The 14,801-nt window shown below is 55.6% G+C and overlaps 9 protein-coding genes across 9 annotated transcripts; 5 read left to right on the forward strand and 4 right to left on the reverse strand.

Moving 5' to 3' along the window:
* Positions 1-51: 51 nt before the first annotated feature.
* On the forward strand, positions 52-528 carry BKA78DRAFT_296677 (uncharacterized protein; the record flags this gene model as incomplete). Its single annotated transcript, XM_066886648.1, has 1 exon — positions 52-528. The coding sequence occupies one exon, from the start codon at positions 52-54 to the stop codon at positions 526-528; it is 477 nt and encodes a 158-aa protein (XP_066743691.1).
* Positions 235-1,244, forward strand: BKA78DRAFT_155418 (uncharacterized protein). Its single transcript, XM_066883012.1, has one exon. The coding sequence runs from the start codon at positions 510-512 to the stop codon at positions 1,155-1,157; it is 648 nt and encodes a 215-aa protein (XP_066743692.1). The 5' UTR covers positions 235-509; the 3' UTR covers positions 1,158-1,244.
* A 586-nt stretch (positions 1,245-1,830) lies between these two features.
* Positions 1,831-2,579, forward strand: BKA78DRAFT_155459 (uncharacterized protein). The gene has a single exon (XM_066883013.1). The coding sequence runs from the start codon at positions 1,878-1,880 to the stop codon at positions 2,400-2,402; it is 525 nt and encodes a 174-aa protein (XP_066743693.1). The 5' UTR covers positions 1,831-1,877; the 3' UTR covers positions 2,403-2,579.
* A 111-nt stretch (positions 2,580-2,690) lies between these two features.
* BKA78DRAFT_317397 (uncharacterized protein) lies at positions 2,691-5,421 on the reverse strand. The gene is made up of 3 exons (XM_066888705.1): positions 4,245-5,421; positions 4,058-4,195; positions 2,691-4,006 (listed from the first exon to the last, which is right to left on the reverse strand). The coding sequence occupies exons 1-3, from the start codon at positions 5,082-5,084 to the stop codon at positions 3,119-3,121; spliced, it is 1,866 nt and encodes a 621-aa protein (XP_066743694.1). The 5' UTR covers positions 5,085-5,421; the 3' UTR covers positions 2,691-3,118.
* Positions 5,422-6,683: 1,262 nt separating this feature from the next.
* Positions 6,684-7,174, forward strand: BKA78DRAFT_317404 (uncharacterized protein). Its single transcript, XM_066888707.1, has one exon. The coding sequence runs from the start codon at positions 6,873-6,875 to the stop codon at positions 7,128-7,130; it is 258 nt and encodes an 85-aa protein (XP_066743695.1). The 5' UTR covers positions 6,684-6,872; the 3' UTR covers positions 7,131-7,174.
* Positions 7,056-7,863, reverse strand: BKA78DRAFT_155478 (uncharacterized protein). Its single transcript, XM_066883014.1, has one exon. The coding sequence runs from the start codon at positions 7,688-7,690 to the stop codon at positions 7,241-7,243; it is 450 nt and encodes a 149-aa protein (XP_066743696.1). The 5' UTR covers positions 7,691-7,863; the 3' UTR covers positions 7,056-7,240.
* Positions 7,864-8,254: 391 nt separating this feature from the next.
* BKA78DRAFT_317406 (uncharacterized protein) lies at positions 8,255-9,360 on the forward strand. Its single transcript, XM_066888708.1, has one exon. The coding sequence runs from the start codon at positions 8,615-8,617 to the stop codon at positions 9,230-9,232; it is 618 nt and encodes a 205-aa protein (XP_066743697.1). The 5' UTR covers positions 8,255-8,614; the 3' UTR covers positions 9,233-9,360.
* Positions 9,361-12,190: 2,830 nt separating this feature from the next.
* On the reverse strand, positions 12,191-12,828 carry BKA78DRAFT_155568 (uncharacterized protein). The gene has a single exon (XM_066883015.1). It carries the CDS (start codon positions 12,681-12,683, stop codon positions 12,306-12,308), a length of 378 nt encoding a protein of 125 aa, XP_066743698.1. The 5' UTR covers positions 12,684-12,828; the 3' UTR covers positions 12,191-12,305.
* Positions 12,829-13,625: 797 nt separating this feature from the next.
* Positions 13,626-14,345, reverse strand: BKA78DRAFT_296679 (uncharacterized protein; the record flags this gene model as incomplete). Its single annotated transcript, XM_066886649.1, has 1 exon — positions 13,626-14,345. The coding sequence occupies one exon, from the start codon at positions 14,343-14,345 to the stop codon at positions 13,626-13,628; it is 720 nt and encodes a 239-aa protein (XP_066743699.1).
* Positions 14,346-14,801: the final 456 nt, after the last annotated feature.

The raw sequence follows: 14,801 nt of genomic DNA on the forward strand, positions 1-14,801 counted from the left end.
TACTAGCTCCTCGACCTCACCTCTCTAGCAATGCTTTGAACTTCTCAAAACATGTCGTGTGACGGGAGGTTGATCGTCCGCGCGACTTTTCCGAGAATTTACCTCCGACTATTCGGTCCTGAGGATTGCGTGCGGGACCCATATAGCACCGTGGCAACGGAACTGCCTTGTGCAAAAGCAAAAAAGGTCGCTCCCAATCTCGACAATCGGCAACTCCTCAAGCCGACCAAAAGCAAGCAACTGCATACCTACCCTGAGCTGCCGAATACTAATCACCATCTGGAAAAACATGGTTTTGGATCAAGAAGCTCATGGTCTGTGCAATTGCCGTCATGCAAGAAGAGTAGCACTTCTCGACAAGCCCGCCAGCAAATTTCACCGGTGAATTTGCTAAGGAAAAGAAATTCAGCACACGCATTTTTGACATTGGCCAGGTCACACACGCTCCCTGCCGTGAAGCGCGGCAAAGCACACTCTGCGCACATGCTCGAAACAGCCTTGAAGCCCGAATGTGGAGACACCCCATGAAGAAGCAGCCCAAAATAAGAAAACCAACAACGCCATCCGCCATCTCGATCACCAGACCCGTCGTACACACCACCGTGTCCTCGGACCCGCCCACCCACAGCCCAGCCCAGGCCACTCGTCGGTATACCCGCAGCCATCATCTGTCCCCGTCCCGCAACTTTTTGCAACTTGCGGGACCATTGGGCATCATTCTTCCAACCACACTGTCCACTGTACGTCCTTTTCGCGCAGCATCAGCGGTGCCAGCTCCTGATTTGCGCTCGCCCAGCCATCATCGTGTTGGATCGATCTCTCGATCATGGCGAACGCTTTGTCCAGAGACACAACAGTGTTCATATCCGCATTGTTACCTGCCCGCCGCCCCGGTGTCCTGGGTGGACAGATATGCACGTACAGCGGGCCGCAACCCCGTCATCTCCATGCGAGCTTTGTATCCCTTTCGGTGGGTGGGTGTGGTAGGGATGATGCGAAAGCGAAATGGCTCCCGGTCCTCCTCCTGTCGCGATGACGCCTCACTCGCTTCTCCTGGTCGTTGTCGTCGTCGCCTCTGGTTTTTTGTTCTCGTTTCGTCCCGCCCCGCTCGCTTGCTCCAGGCCAACGGACATGGGTTCTCTTCGCAGCAGCTCTAGGGCGGCCAGTCGGAGCTGCCTCCTGCATTGAGCAACTGCCAAAAAAGCGTCGTTGCGCTTGCACCTTCATGCCCCCCTGCCTGCCAACCGCCCAGCTCGTCTGCACATCACATAGCGACGCTGCAAATGTGCTGTCAGGTCAGCCAGTGGCATCAAATCTCCACTGCAGCACCTTACGGCACGCAGCCGGCTGGGCTGGCGCGACAACTTCCTGGACCATGCATGTTGCATGCCAGCGCAGCAGCCGACAGGCCTGTCTTGTCCTGCGCGCCTGCCATCACACGACAGGTGATGTGCTTGCTCGCCATGCCATGCACTGTTGGGAGCTCCGTACATACGGCAATCTCCTGACGGGTGTCAAACGCATGTCGTTGCAATTTTTCTCCAGTAGCTGAGGGGGAAGACATTGCCCCACCACGAGTCCGCAGTGCCCGCCTCACGACGCCCATGCCTTTGCGACCTGGAGGGAGGGAGGCTGGGTGCGTTCGTACCTAGATGGACGCTGCGATCCGCCTCACCGGTCACACGCACGTCCCAATTAGGAGTTTGCATGCTGTTGTCCGGAATGGGCCAGGGAAAGAGCGTCTGTCTACCTAATTAGCTGATTGACGAATCGACTCGACGCGACTTACTGACTCAGTGACGAATCCAACTTCCTCCACCCAAATGCATCCAATGCCGCTGTTGGAAACATCTTGCACGCTAGACAGAGACAAGTAAATGCGCATTGAACCTACCGCGCAGTGTCAGCCAACGGCTGCCCGCGTCCCGACCACCGCACCGCAGACCGAGACTACATGGCCTGATCTAACCGCGCAGACTGACTGGCCGTCAGCATGCCAATTCCAATTGCCAACCACCACTCACTCGCTCACTACCAGATACACCCTACCTACTTACCTACCTGCCTGCCTGCCTGTCTGCCTACCCTGCCCTGCAGCTTACCTACCCTGCACACCCACATTTAGCATTCTGCTCACCCCGTCGGTCTCCAGCCACCTGTGCTCATTCGCCGATGCCAATTGGAATTCCAAATCGCCGTCGTCGTCGTCGTTGCCGCCGCCGTCGCTGCCAATGGAATGTAGAGACGCCGACGAAATTCGCCCTTTTTGGCGCGTTCGCTTTTACCCGTCCGATTCGGGTTTTGTGCATGTGCCAATTTCAGCTTTTGTGGTTGATGAAGTAGTAAGTGGATGGAGTGGTGGGGGGCGCGTAGACAGGCACGAGAAGGAAACGGTACTGTAGTCATGGTGGTGATGGATTGATCTAGAACGTCTCTCTTTCCTCTAGCCTTCTTTTCCCCAAAGCAAGAAACTTCCCATGCGCGCACAAACAAACAAACAAGCAAAGCAGACCAAAAAGCAGATAGACGTAAATCATTTCTCTTTGGGTTTTCCAGCAGTATACAGACAGGTCGGTCGTCGTCGCTAGCTATTGTATGTGTGTATGCACAAAATGGGCAATGCAATGCAACGCAACGGCGATGCAACAACTCCGGCCATCAAAAACTTGACAACGTGCAAGACAAACAGCAAAAACAAAAAAAAAAAAAAAAAAACACCAAAAGCGCCATTCCAATGCCTTGCAAAAAGCAGTATATATGTGCATGATGCGGGAGAGATGCAATGCAACGCAATGCAAAACAGCAGCCGTAACAAGACGTCAAAAAACAAATGCAAATGCCGAGACCAACAAAAATCGGTCATCGAGGGGGTATAGTAGCGAACGTAACGTTTTCCGTTTTTCGGAGGGTATAGCTTTTCGGAGAGGGGTATTTTTTGGAGCGAGGTGTTGCAGCGAGTGTGGTGTTCTGATCAAAGAGCCCAGACAGCGAACGGGTATAATTTTGGTAAGAGCGAATGCGGTAGAAAAACAAAGGCGTAAAAGGCACTAAAACGTATGTATGTATGCGGGTATGAATGATGGATATGTGCAAAAAGGGGAGAGACGTGGATCGGGTCTTAGGTTTGCAGGCGCTCGAGCACGCGCACGGCGCTGGCCAGCGGCTCACCGGGGAGCGCCTCCTCGTCCGCACTCTTCAGGACGTCGACGACCCAGGCGACGGAGGCGGCGACGCCCTCGCGGAAGCTTGGAGTGTGCATCGCGTCCGGCGAGGCCTCCTGCAGGAAGCGCACGAGATTCGTCGACTGTGGGTTGCGGCTCTTGCGGGGCCGGGTTGCGTCGTCCGTGAGTGGAGTTGTGGCAACCCACAGGACCAGCGCCGCAAAGAAGAGGAAGAGTTCGGTCCCTAGCGTCGTCTCGGACGGGAGGTTGTCCGTGCTTTGAGCGAACCGAAGCGCGGAGAGGGCTTCGGCAACGGCGTTGCGAGGGGCGCAGCTTTGGGTCCAACTCTTGATGCTCGAGGTGGCCGCTTCGTGTTCCTCGCGCGAGAGACTGGGGTCAAGCAACCACGGTGGGTCGTGGACGGCCAGCAGGGCGGCAAGGGGTGCTTGAGAGGCAAGACGAATGGCGTAAAGGGAGGCGCACATTTGCTTGTCGTCGCTGGACACTGGTTTCGGGCACTTGGGAGAATGTGTCCAGAGGGCGCGTGCGTTGGCAAAGGCGTCAGGCTCTTTGCCCCAGCTCGCCAAAGCTTCTTGCCAGGCCACATGTGTTTCGGCATCCCACGCTTGGATGGGCGCTGGAACAGGAGGGTTTGAAACAGTCGGCTTAGTGGCGGCGCGTAGCAGCAAGGTGTTGGATTGGGACTCGAGAATGGCGCAAGCAATCAGGAGACGTTGTCTCTCAGAGACGGGGATCCACGCCTTCCAGTGGCGATGAAGTTTTCGGTCGTCAGAAGTAAAAGACAAGGATGTGGGTATCTCAGAAAGGGCAAAATCGGTGGAGAGCTGTCAGGTGGTTAGACATGGCTGGCTGAGCGGGCGCACGAGAATCCTTACTATGCGGAGCAATTCCCGGAACGGTCTGGAAAGACTGGTCGGGCAGCGATTGCTGCGGAACTGGGACAGAAGCTCGATGAGAAATATTGCCTGCATGTCGCAAACGCGGGCAGTCATTGGGACGCCTGCGTGTTCTCGCTGTTCCAGGTCAGTCGCTGCTCAAAAATGCCAGGAAAAGAAGGCTCACCTTTTCAATTGCGTGCAGACACCTCTCATGTAGAGCTCTGCCCTCGGCCCTCGAGCCAGGTCGTCGGGAATACTGCGCTCCTGCTGCCACCATGGCTGCCAAAGCGAGTGGAGGCTGTGCTCTTTGATCGAATGTTGGTCGGTGGATGATGGGGAATCTCGGATGGACACATGACCAATAAAGTTGAACGGACTCAGTCACCTGTTGAGGGTCAATACTCTGGATGGCGGATGGCTGTGTCGGGAACAACAGACGGTTTTCTTGTGTGTCCAGATCTTCCCAAGATTGGTAGGACCCAGTAGTTACGCTACTCGGACCAGTCATGTAAGAGGAGGTCGGGTAAGGGTGGTGCGGCTGGTAAAACGGTTGAGGTTCGTTTGCGTAAAAAGACTGTTCGGAGGTGGCGTAGGACATTGGGCCCGACGTGTTGTCGTAGAAAGAAAGGTTCTGGAGAGGGAGTTCGCGGTCCTCAAAAAAGTAGAGCGGCTGCGTGCAGTTCATGGGTGGTGATCGAGGCATTTGCGTCGACCACTCCATGAAGGATGCGTTCGAGAGGGTGCGAGGGCGGATGGCGGGGTAAGGGTTGAGGTCGTATCCAATCTCGGGGTACTTGCTCGCGGAAGAGAAGTCACTCGCGAGATGGTACTGGGGCTCGGGGCTGTAGCTCTGGTCGCAGAATCCATCACCGACGCCGATCAAGTCGGTAACGGGGTGCCTGACGTATCCGCTGCCCGTCCATGCGTCGCCGGCGCTGTTGTTGCTGTCAGTATGCTTCTCGAATGTCTTCTGCGAGTAGGAAAAGGAAGAGAAAAGATAAGGAGATTGAATGAAAAGGGACATGTGTAGTTTTTCTTTCAAAACTCACTTCAGACTCGAGATAGGAAAGCCACAAAGAGAAAGAGAAGAAAGATCAGACGACTGAAAAAGCTCTGAATACCTTGAGGTTGCGATTGCTGGCCCATTGTAGGGCGAGTGGGTGACATCCTGAGAGGTGTGGGGCATGGTAGAGGGCGAAGAGGGGAGCACAGTAGGGCCAACACTGTCGTCCCGGTCAATGTCGGAGACGGATCCCCTGGCCTCTCTTTCGTTGGCATTGGGGTCGTTGCTGCAAGCGGATCAATTCGTGTCCATGTCAGAGGCGGTGGTCTACTGACTGCCTCTCCTTGTGTCTCTCGAGAAGGTCGTTCCTGTGGAAAGACTTTCCGCAGCCGGGCCAGTCGCATTGGAGCGCAGCGCTGCTGTGGTTTTGTTGGTGTCTCCGCAGATGTTCAGCACGAGTGTATGACTGCGAGCTGTTAATTATGGGCACGGAATAGAAGAAGCAGTAGGCACAAACCTTTCCGCACGACTCGCAAAGATGCACCTTGAGACCCTTTTTCGCCTTGCTAATGCGACCGGTCTTGGTGTACTTGGTGGGAGCAGTGTCCATAGGGCTCACGGAGCGGGGCATGTTGGCAGCGATGGCGGACGGAACAGATGAAAGAAGCTGGGTATCTCGGGAGTAGCCGTGGTCGCGGTATCGAGGGGCCTTGGGGGCAATGAGGCCAGAGGAGGAGGAGGATGAGGTGTTGGAGTGGTTTAGTATAAGATGTGGTTCATGCGAGGAGGAGGGTTGGCGAGTGGTGATGGGACGGGCCGTTGCAGGAAGCAGGTTGGTAGTGGACGGCGACGACGAAGATGGCTTAAAATCTGACTGATGATGGTCTTCCATGGGGTCGACAATGAGTATATATGTGGCCTAGGATATTGCCTGCGGAGATCTCCAGGGCCCACAGGGACCTGGGATGGGAGACTATTGCGAGGGCAGGCAGATGCGTGAAAGTGTGGGTGAGAAGCTTGTCCCAGGCACAGACCACAGACGGTAGGCTGAGCGGGCCCGACGGCCAGCACACGGTGAGGGATGGTGCGGACAGCAAGCCCGATTGGGGGAAAGTAAGTGTGATACAAGGACCAGAATGGAAATATTTAGTACACTGGCCCAAGCAGGAAGTGATCGGGGAACATAATAGGGTAAAGGGTCGGGTGGTCGCGGAGGCTGTACCGAGAGTTGGAAGCGGCGGAGCGGAAGAGGGCAGCTAAGTGCATGTGCGGGCCCTCGCCAGGCTAGCTAGGAACGGTAGGGAACTGAGAGGCGCGTCAGATCATCATTCTGCTGCGGCAGGCATCTGCCATTTTTTAACTGAGCGGTGGCCGGCGGTCCCAGAGCGGTGGGTCAGGGCAAAAATACATCACGTCGGGAAGGTGTTTAGGGCTGGACCTGTCGCAAAGGCAATATCCTGTACGTACTCGGGGGCTCCACGTCCACAACTATGGAACAATGCAGGTACTACGACTCACAAACGCCAGCCGGTCGAGTCGAGGGGAAGGGCAAGGAGCGAGCGGCCGGGCGCGCAGGGCAGAGGCCATGGCGGCGTGCGGCGCGGCGGCGTGCGATGCGGCGTAGAGTTCCTCCTATTGCAGCGGGGCCTCACATCAGACCAGACGAGACGACTGGCGGACGGACCGTTCCCGTGCAACAGTTTAGGGCAGCAGGCGTCGAGGCTTGGGCGAGGGCAATTATTTTGGGAGGGTTGCTGCAACTCGTGCATGGCGGGCTGAGAGAGAGGGTGAGACGAAAGAGAAGCTGACATGCGTTGTCGTCATCCATCCTGGGCAGGGCATGGCACGCCAGACGGGAGGCGGTTGCGAGGCGCGGGACGAGGGCGCCATGGTCCAAGACTAGGTCGAGCAGTGACAGTGTGGAGCGCGCGAAGAAAGAATGGTGGAGGGGTATGTGGCCGGAGCAGCGGGTGGTCGTGGTTGTGGTGTTGGACGTGGTCGATGTGCTCACTCGCTTGCCCTCAGGCGCATATTCCTCATGCGGCTAGCTCATGCACCGTGAATTGAGGGTGCCGAGTGTGCTTGGACGCTTCCGGCAGCAATTGCATTCCTCTGGGACCTGACTTGGGCAGTTGATGGGCAAGAAGGATGGCCTGCTATTTTCATCACCATGGCGCTCAGACGACGTTTCGACGATGCAGTTTCCAGCAGGCCGTCTTTACCCATGTCGACGGACAACCACCCCGGTGGTGGCGCCAAGGGCGTGGTGACCTGGGGAGGTTGGCAGCTGTCTCTTGTCTCCGGCTACTTGCTAGCTCCCAGTGGTCTCCACGGTCGACAGCCGTTGTCTCGCCTCGCCAACTAGCGGGGAGCGTCAGAGGCCCGGTCCGTCCTATGAGAAGGCGAGCTGGCAGCAGCCCAGGAATGCGGCACGCACAAGGGCCTCGTGGTTGGCAAATGGTCCCATATTCTTCTCCCTCGACTCGGCATCGCCGCCATGTGCATCCCCAGCTGTTCTTGCAGAGATGTTGCCATGCTGGGTTGGTGAAAAAACACGCTGGGACCACGTGGTGCCTAGAGAGAGACAAACCTTCGGACAGGCAAGAGAACGGTCCCAGCAGGTCCATGTGGGGAGAAGATAGCAGAATTCCGGCTCCCCGGTGGACTGTTCACTGACTCGACATGGACATGTTCAGGTTGTTGAGGGGAGATGAGGTGGTCCGCACGCCCTTGGAATAGATTGCCAGAGTGGTGGTGTGCTGGAAAGCCCTTTCCCCTCAGTCCGGCATAGGCTGTCAGCAAATGACCGCGATGACCGGCGCACGTCGCATCGGTGTCACTCGGCTATGCCCGTCGTGGTCAGCAGTGCGAGGGAGCAAATGAAGCTAATTGACTCGATTTGTTGTTTGTTGGACAATGTGGACTCGACGAGAAGGCCCGGCGACAGGGAACACTACCCGCTGCATGACCACCTTGTTGTTGGACAGCACCATCTGGTGGCCCTGGCGGCCTGCTGCCTCCATGTGTCTGCCTGCCTCCTGCCTGGAGCCGCAACGCATCGCAGGGCGGGCAGCTCATCGCATCGCGTCGGCATCTCGCACCATGCAGCCGTTTCTGGCGTGTCGCGTTTGATTATTCCCGGGACGCTGCAGAGACGTCGTCAATGAAGTATTGATTTCGCATGTCGCAGTACCAGGTCCAGCGTCCATGTCGGCATTGTCGCGCTACTCGCCGGCCGACTTGACGCCATGCAATCACTCGACCGTCGAGCTCAAAAGCCAAGAGGCGGCTGACCTCAGAAGGGCGCTGGGCTGTCTGCACAACGTCGCGCGTCGAATCGTCGCCGGGCTGTCTGCTGTTGGTCCGCAGGGATGACAATCCTGACAGCACGGATGCGGAAATGCGAGTGCGGTGCGCGTGCTGGACGACGTCGAGATGGGTGGGCCCAAAAATAGCCCTCTGTCGGTAGGCCTGACCGACACTTGCACAGCGTCGACTGATGCGAAACCGATCCTCTGGAGCTGAGTCGCCGTTTTTCTTTTTCGTCCGTCATGGTGTTGGTGTTGACGTCGACGTTGAAGTTTCGAGTCGCGACATTGAAGTTGACAAAGACATGGCAGGTCAACGCGGAAGCCGTCCGCTGTCCGTCCGTCCGCGCCGTCCGCCGAGCCGGCCAAGCAGCTGGCCAAGCCATTAGCCTCTCCGCCGACCGCCATGACTTTCTTTCCATTCAAACATCCATCCCTCAACCAAAACACCTTCGGTGTACCATCCCCGGGATTCCCGCACCCTTCTCCAGGCTCGTCAATCTGATCAGTCCACACTTCGGTCCCCGCTGCCGCCCTCAATTCCGCTTCTTCACCCCTCTCTCCGCACCTCCTGCGGCGTGCTCAAACGAGCCAGCATCTCGAACACCGTCGCCAGCCAGCCCTTCTCCACACCAATTTCATGCATCTCGACCCGTGATATTGCTCGACCCAGTATACGTACATACCGTTTTATCCGTCCACCAGCGCCATCTGCGCCAAAGACCCTGCAGGGCACGCCAGAGGATTCAGAGGATTGTGGCTCGTGCGGGTCCTTCTTCCTTCGACCGCTGCGCTGACCTGCGCCCCTTGGCGTCCGCCTCATCCTGCTGCTATGTAGGTACGCTGCTCTGGATGACATGACGTCGCTGTGTTGGTTCCTACATCATGTATCCGTACTGCTTTGGGAGTAGGCGCCACCGTGGGTGATGAAAGCAATTGCTAATCCGATCCGAGAATCTCTTTCGCCAAGTCAGAACACGTAGAGACGTGGAGTGTTCAAGCGCTTGACGTCTTTTGACATAGAGAGAATTTTCCTCTTGGTGGATAGTCATAAGGAGTATTTCAGCGCTTGACGTCTTTTGGCATAGAGAGAATTTTTCTCTTAGTGCATAGTCACAAGGAGCATTCAAGCGCTTGCGTCTGAGTGTGCGACGACGTGAAGCTGAGCCTGGGTTGAATTTCTCTCATCACCTGCGGTGGCGCAGACCGACTTGACGACCCTCGACCACGGCGTGAGATTCGAGGCGCAGGCCTCTCATGTCTGAAACCCGTCTTCGTGCCACTCACATAAAGCACTGTCCCTGGTTCACAGCAGGGCGGTGCTGTGAGAAACTGGGGGTGGCTGCCATGTCGTAGATTCTCTCGTCAGAAAGTAGGAACCACAACTATGTTGCCCTCAGCAGTCAGCCCAAGAGATTCTGCGCCTTCTTGAATGCGTTCATCGCTTGATTTACTCACACGTCATTCCGCAGTTTTTTCAGTCCATCTTCAGAGTCTACTTTTCCCGTTCCGTCCTGGACTGCAATTATCCACAGCATATTGCCTCTTTCAATTTCCGTCGCATACATTCTGTCCATCATCACCTCTTCTACACAGTACCTTTAATCACATTCTCCATCCGCCGAACCTACACTCCTGTCTCTGCCGCCTCGCAGCGCCAAACATCGGCACGGCGCTACGGGACGGCCCGCTCGCCAAGAAAACGGCTCCCGAAGCAGAGGCGCGCCCATGAGGTGGGGGTTGAGTCTCAAAAGCCCTATCGGGAGAGTGCATGTCTGTTGCGCATGTCATTGGTGTGATGAGACGGGATGGATCGATCGCGGGGAAGTGGAAGAGGGGGCGGAAAGGGGGAGACGGAGACAGACAAGTTGAAGCGCTTGCTTTTGTAGAGTAGCCATTCCTCGACTGGAAACAGCATCAGCTAGAAGTCTTTGGCCATTCTTTTGCCCGGTTCACCTCGAGAAAAGATAAAAGGAAGATGGAGGAGAGGAACCAGCAAAATCACTCGGCGCATGATGGTAGTCAAGTAGATGACACTTCTTCTCTCTCACCCGACCGCATCCCCCATCATCCTCAGCTCCTCCTCTCTCTTATCTTTCACTCATTTCATCGAGACGCCTACGCGATCTCGCCTCGCTCGTGCGCGAAGTGAAGCCAACCATCATCCACGGCACTCAAGGAGGCAGCCACTCAAAAGCCAAAACCCCCACCACCCATCCCAGCATCTTGGGACCCTGCAATCAGCACTGTGTCGCGCACACCCTTCGACCCGTGGTTCTGGGACGACTGCAGAAGATCATGTGGGAAGATCTGGGCACTTGTCAGATGCGACGACCTGTGTACCTGCATCACGTTTTCCCCATGCTCGGCGAGCGGCGACACAAATGTCAAGTCCTTGACGCTAGGGTTGTGCCCCGCAAGGCGAGGGTTTAAATCATCAGATCTGAATGCCGCATTACGTCGCCCCAGTCCTCCCGAGGCTAGAGAATGGACTGAGGCCGGAATGTCGAAAAGTGCTGGCGGAGATCCCTGGCATTGGCTTTTCATGTGCAACTGGCACGGCGTTTGGGTGTAGGAAGTATGACAGCTCTTGGCTGTGGCTAGTCCCTTGACTGTGGCTGTAAGGGAGTTGCGATGTCTGAAGAGGTGGTGGTCAGATGGGTATTACCATGAAGCTAGGAATGGTGCATGAAAATGTGACTAAGGTCGAGGGGAGGACATTGGTAATATCTAGCCAGGTGGTAGAATTCTGCCCCATGCATGCCGTAGCTATGTACAGAGAAGCCCTAACGTACCAGACGAAACAGACAGCCGGTTAATAGTCATCTCGGTTGAGCCACCCTCAACGCTGAACAACGCGAAGTTTGCCGCCGAGTATGTGTCGAATAAATTGGAACAGATCAGGGCTAGTTGACGCGGTTGAATCCTGATTCTCCGAGTGGTAATGTACGCCAGATTGGCCTTTGCATTAGTTCCGTGTGCTGTGGTCTTCTCTGTGTCAATGATCCGTCTGATGGAAATTCGATGATTTCGATCGTGTAGCTTGACTTTGAAATTCGGGGAAAAAGGACGAGGTCAACTCGCCAAACGACCAAGTCCAAGAACCAAGCAATGTGTATACAGGGAGCGATCAAACACCTTGCTGCCGAAAGACTTGGACGTTTGAGTTTGTAAGAGGATGCCTACAGGGAGGATTCGAGCATCTTGTGCTGCCTTGGAGTCGCCAGCCATTTCTTTTGCGACCCAGTGCGCTTCTCTCTGCCGCTTGGATTGTGAGAACAGACGGGAAAACAAAGAACATGCTGATGTTAGCACAGTGACTACTTACGACCAGAAAAAGCAGCGCAACGTGACATCTAGCAGACGAGCTTCCCACAAACGAAGCCAAAGCACTACATCGCCAGCTGACTGGCTGGCAGACAAATCCACTGACCACACTAATCCTCCGACCCCCAAACCCCCCTCGCCCTCCGCCTCCCCAGTCCCGCTCGCTCTCTACTTTCGCCCACAAGCTGTCAATGTCGTCGCGTTCCGCGGCGCTGGAAAGTCTGCTTCGTCAAGCCCCAAAATTGCGCTGGATTGTTCGTCTCGGAGTTTTTTACACCCAAGCTGCTGGACCTTGCAAGCGTTCTAGCGCACATCCATTCAAGACGCGGCGAAATAGTCTTAACCACACAGTTGGCAATGCAAAGCTATCTCATTGACCAATTGTCCATGGGCTCTGGTCGTGCGGTTGGCCGTTGGCCGTTACGGCTGGCTGCTGGCGATGACCCGCTGTTGTTGATGACTCTATGGCCTCACCCCCAACCAGACCTTTTCCATACATCGCCTTCCCCTGCAAATATCCTCCTCCTCCTCTCCCTGGTCCTTCTGTCGCTGCCTCCCTCTTTCCTGGCCCCCTTGCTCACCCCTGATCTCGCCACACTTCATAAAATTATTCCCCTGCCAAGTCCTCCACGTACGACCATAGCAGGTAGAAAACTCGGAACCCCGTCCGCTCTTCCATAGATAAGCTACCTTGCGGCCGATTAGTAGTTGCGTGGGTGACCAGCAGCGAATCCCGGCTGTTGTACGTTTTGCATTTTTGTTCTTGTTTTAGTGTTGTGGGGGAAAGAGGGTGTGTGCGTGCACGAGTGGGACCGAAGAGTCGCCTCATGTGTTGGTGTGTGCAAGGAGAGATGGGAGATCTTTTGTTTTGCAGTGATATAGAGCTGAGAGTTGTATTGGACGGCATTGAAGAGATGCACAAAGGTTGATGAAAGGGGGTGTTTGTTGAGGGAGGTGATGGGTGCGATCGTGGCGAAGTGGTCATGTTGCTAGGACCAGAGCCGTCAGCTCCAGCAAGTGGGTTGCGCACCTTTAGAAGGTATAGGAAAGAAAGAGCAAACGACTTTGGTGCTGATGTATTTGCAGAGCACTATGTTAAAATCATAGTATGTTTGAGTCAAAAAGTCGACGGCAGACAGGAAGATATGCGCGCCTCGTGAAAATTAATTATTGTGACAAGAGAGAACAGAAGAGGAAAAGATAGAAGACCAGACAATCTGTTTTGGATAATTTCATCAACTAAGATGGATGGTATGTTTAATGATACCGCGACGCTAGCTCGCGGAAACGAAGGTCCGGCCGTCATGTGGCATCCGTGTTCGTGATCCGCCATCAGATCTCCTCCGCACGCAGCAACTGGAGATGGACGGGACCACAAGGCAAAGACTCCACCATCCAAATCTTGCCATGCTCGGATCGACGCATTTCAGCGTCGGAGGCCATCGAGGCCGGCACTTTTGGTCCAGGCGGTGGCATCCGCGGATCTTTTTGGGACATCTAACAGTGCCCAAGGCGCAGTCAAGATGTGGTATGCTGTACAATAGCGAGTAAAAGGCGGCGTACCCGGCTTGTCGAGGATTCGGGAGCAGCCCATTCACAAGGGCGGAGTGCTGGTCACCGCGCCATGTATCGCTACCCGAGCAGAGGTCGATGAGAGCGTTTGCGAGGCCTGGTGGAGTCGTGCGCATGAAAGGTAATGCTAGCACTCAATCTTCAGAGTTGAAAACGGTGGGCAAGGCTTTGCAGGGACGCTTCCGTTTCTCGCAGGTTAGAGAATCCAGTGCTGCAAAGCAGACTGGTGCGCACAGCGCACACGGTTTGCAAAGCGTGTCTTGGAGACTCCTTGAAAAACTCCTCTGGCTTTAGGCCTGTTTGACGTCGAAGCTAGGCATTGCACAAGCAGAAAAGTGTTCAAGTGCCAGGCGCTTCATCGACGGCCCTGCCCGAGGAAGCCATTGTTGAGCGTGAGAATTTCTCGAAATCTTCTCTTTGACTCTTCTTTGGCCTTCTCCTCAATAGCCCGGGCGAGCGCGCCCGAGTCCCACCACACGCGGGCTTCGTATATTTGCAGACCTTGGTACCCTCTCTTTTCATCGATGCCGTTCGACTCCTGGGTCCCTGGCTGGATGTCCTCGCGCTCCGGGGCAGCTCCATCTTCTGCATCTGCGACGTTGTCGTTTCCGGCTTCTTCTGTGTCGCCATTTTCCGTCGGCTGTGAGGGCGCATCTTCAACTCTGCCGATGACAAATTCAAACATCCTCGGAATCTCAAACATCCGCTCCTCTTCCCATCCTTTCAATCTGTACAGCATGATTGCTTGCGCGTTGACGACGTGCTTCTCTCCTGGGGCAAGACTCTTAACGTTGGGGCCGATTACACGCGTCACGCATGTCTGATGGTGCATGAATTCGAAATCTTGAAATCGCGTCTTGGTTGCGTCCCAGATCTCCTGGTCAGAGCGGTATGTCGTCCCGTCGGCGCCGTGGTAAAGAGCAGCATCGGCGTAGAAGGTCTTGGGTGAGTACGAGTCCAGGTCGTTGGAATCAAGGGCGGATAGATAGCCGTGGAGAAACCGCAGGGCTGGAACAGCAGAGTATGCCGTCACTGATCCGGTGTGTGTGTAGAAAGAGCAACAATTCGAGGCCATGATCGAATTCGGAGGAATCTTTTGGACAAGGGAGCATCAAAAACGGGGGTTGTTTTGGACGGAGAAGATACAAGCGAGGGATGGACTTTTATGGCTGCGTCGAGGGGTAGCTCTGCGGGGATGAGGGGGCTTGGAGGGATGCTGGAAAATCGACTGGTCCCGAGTAGCACCAGAGTGCGAATCCCTTTATGCGGTCATGGCGCTTCTCGACGTGTCCGTAACGGACGGCAGGATGCAAGCTGCTGCCTCTCACCATATCAGGCTATGCGTGACGGGCAGCCTTCCCCACTGCGGTAGGTGCAGGGCCGTAAGGTAACTCGACGCGTCTGACGAGAGGTCCAATCGCACGCTCGACCTCGGCGAAGACGCAGCACCATGGTGGAAAGTTGCGGAGAGGCCTCGCGGCATTCGGTCCTTGTAAATGGTCGGAAAACAGTCTGGGGAGGAGAGTTTGCG

Source organism: Phyllosticta capitalensis, assembly GCF_038381095.1.
Source record: "Phyllosticta capitalensis strain CBS 128856 chromosome Unknown BKA78scaffold_6, whole genome shotgun sequence".
Classification (NCBI taxonomy): domain Eukaryota; kingdom Fungi; phylum Ascomycota; class Dothideomycetes; order Botryosphaeriales; family Phyllostictaceae; genus Phyllosticta; species Phyllosticta capitalensis.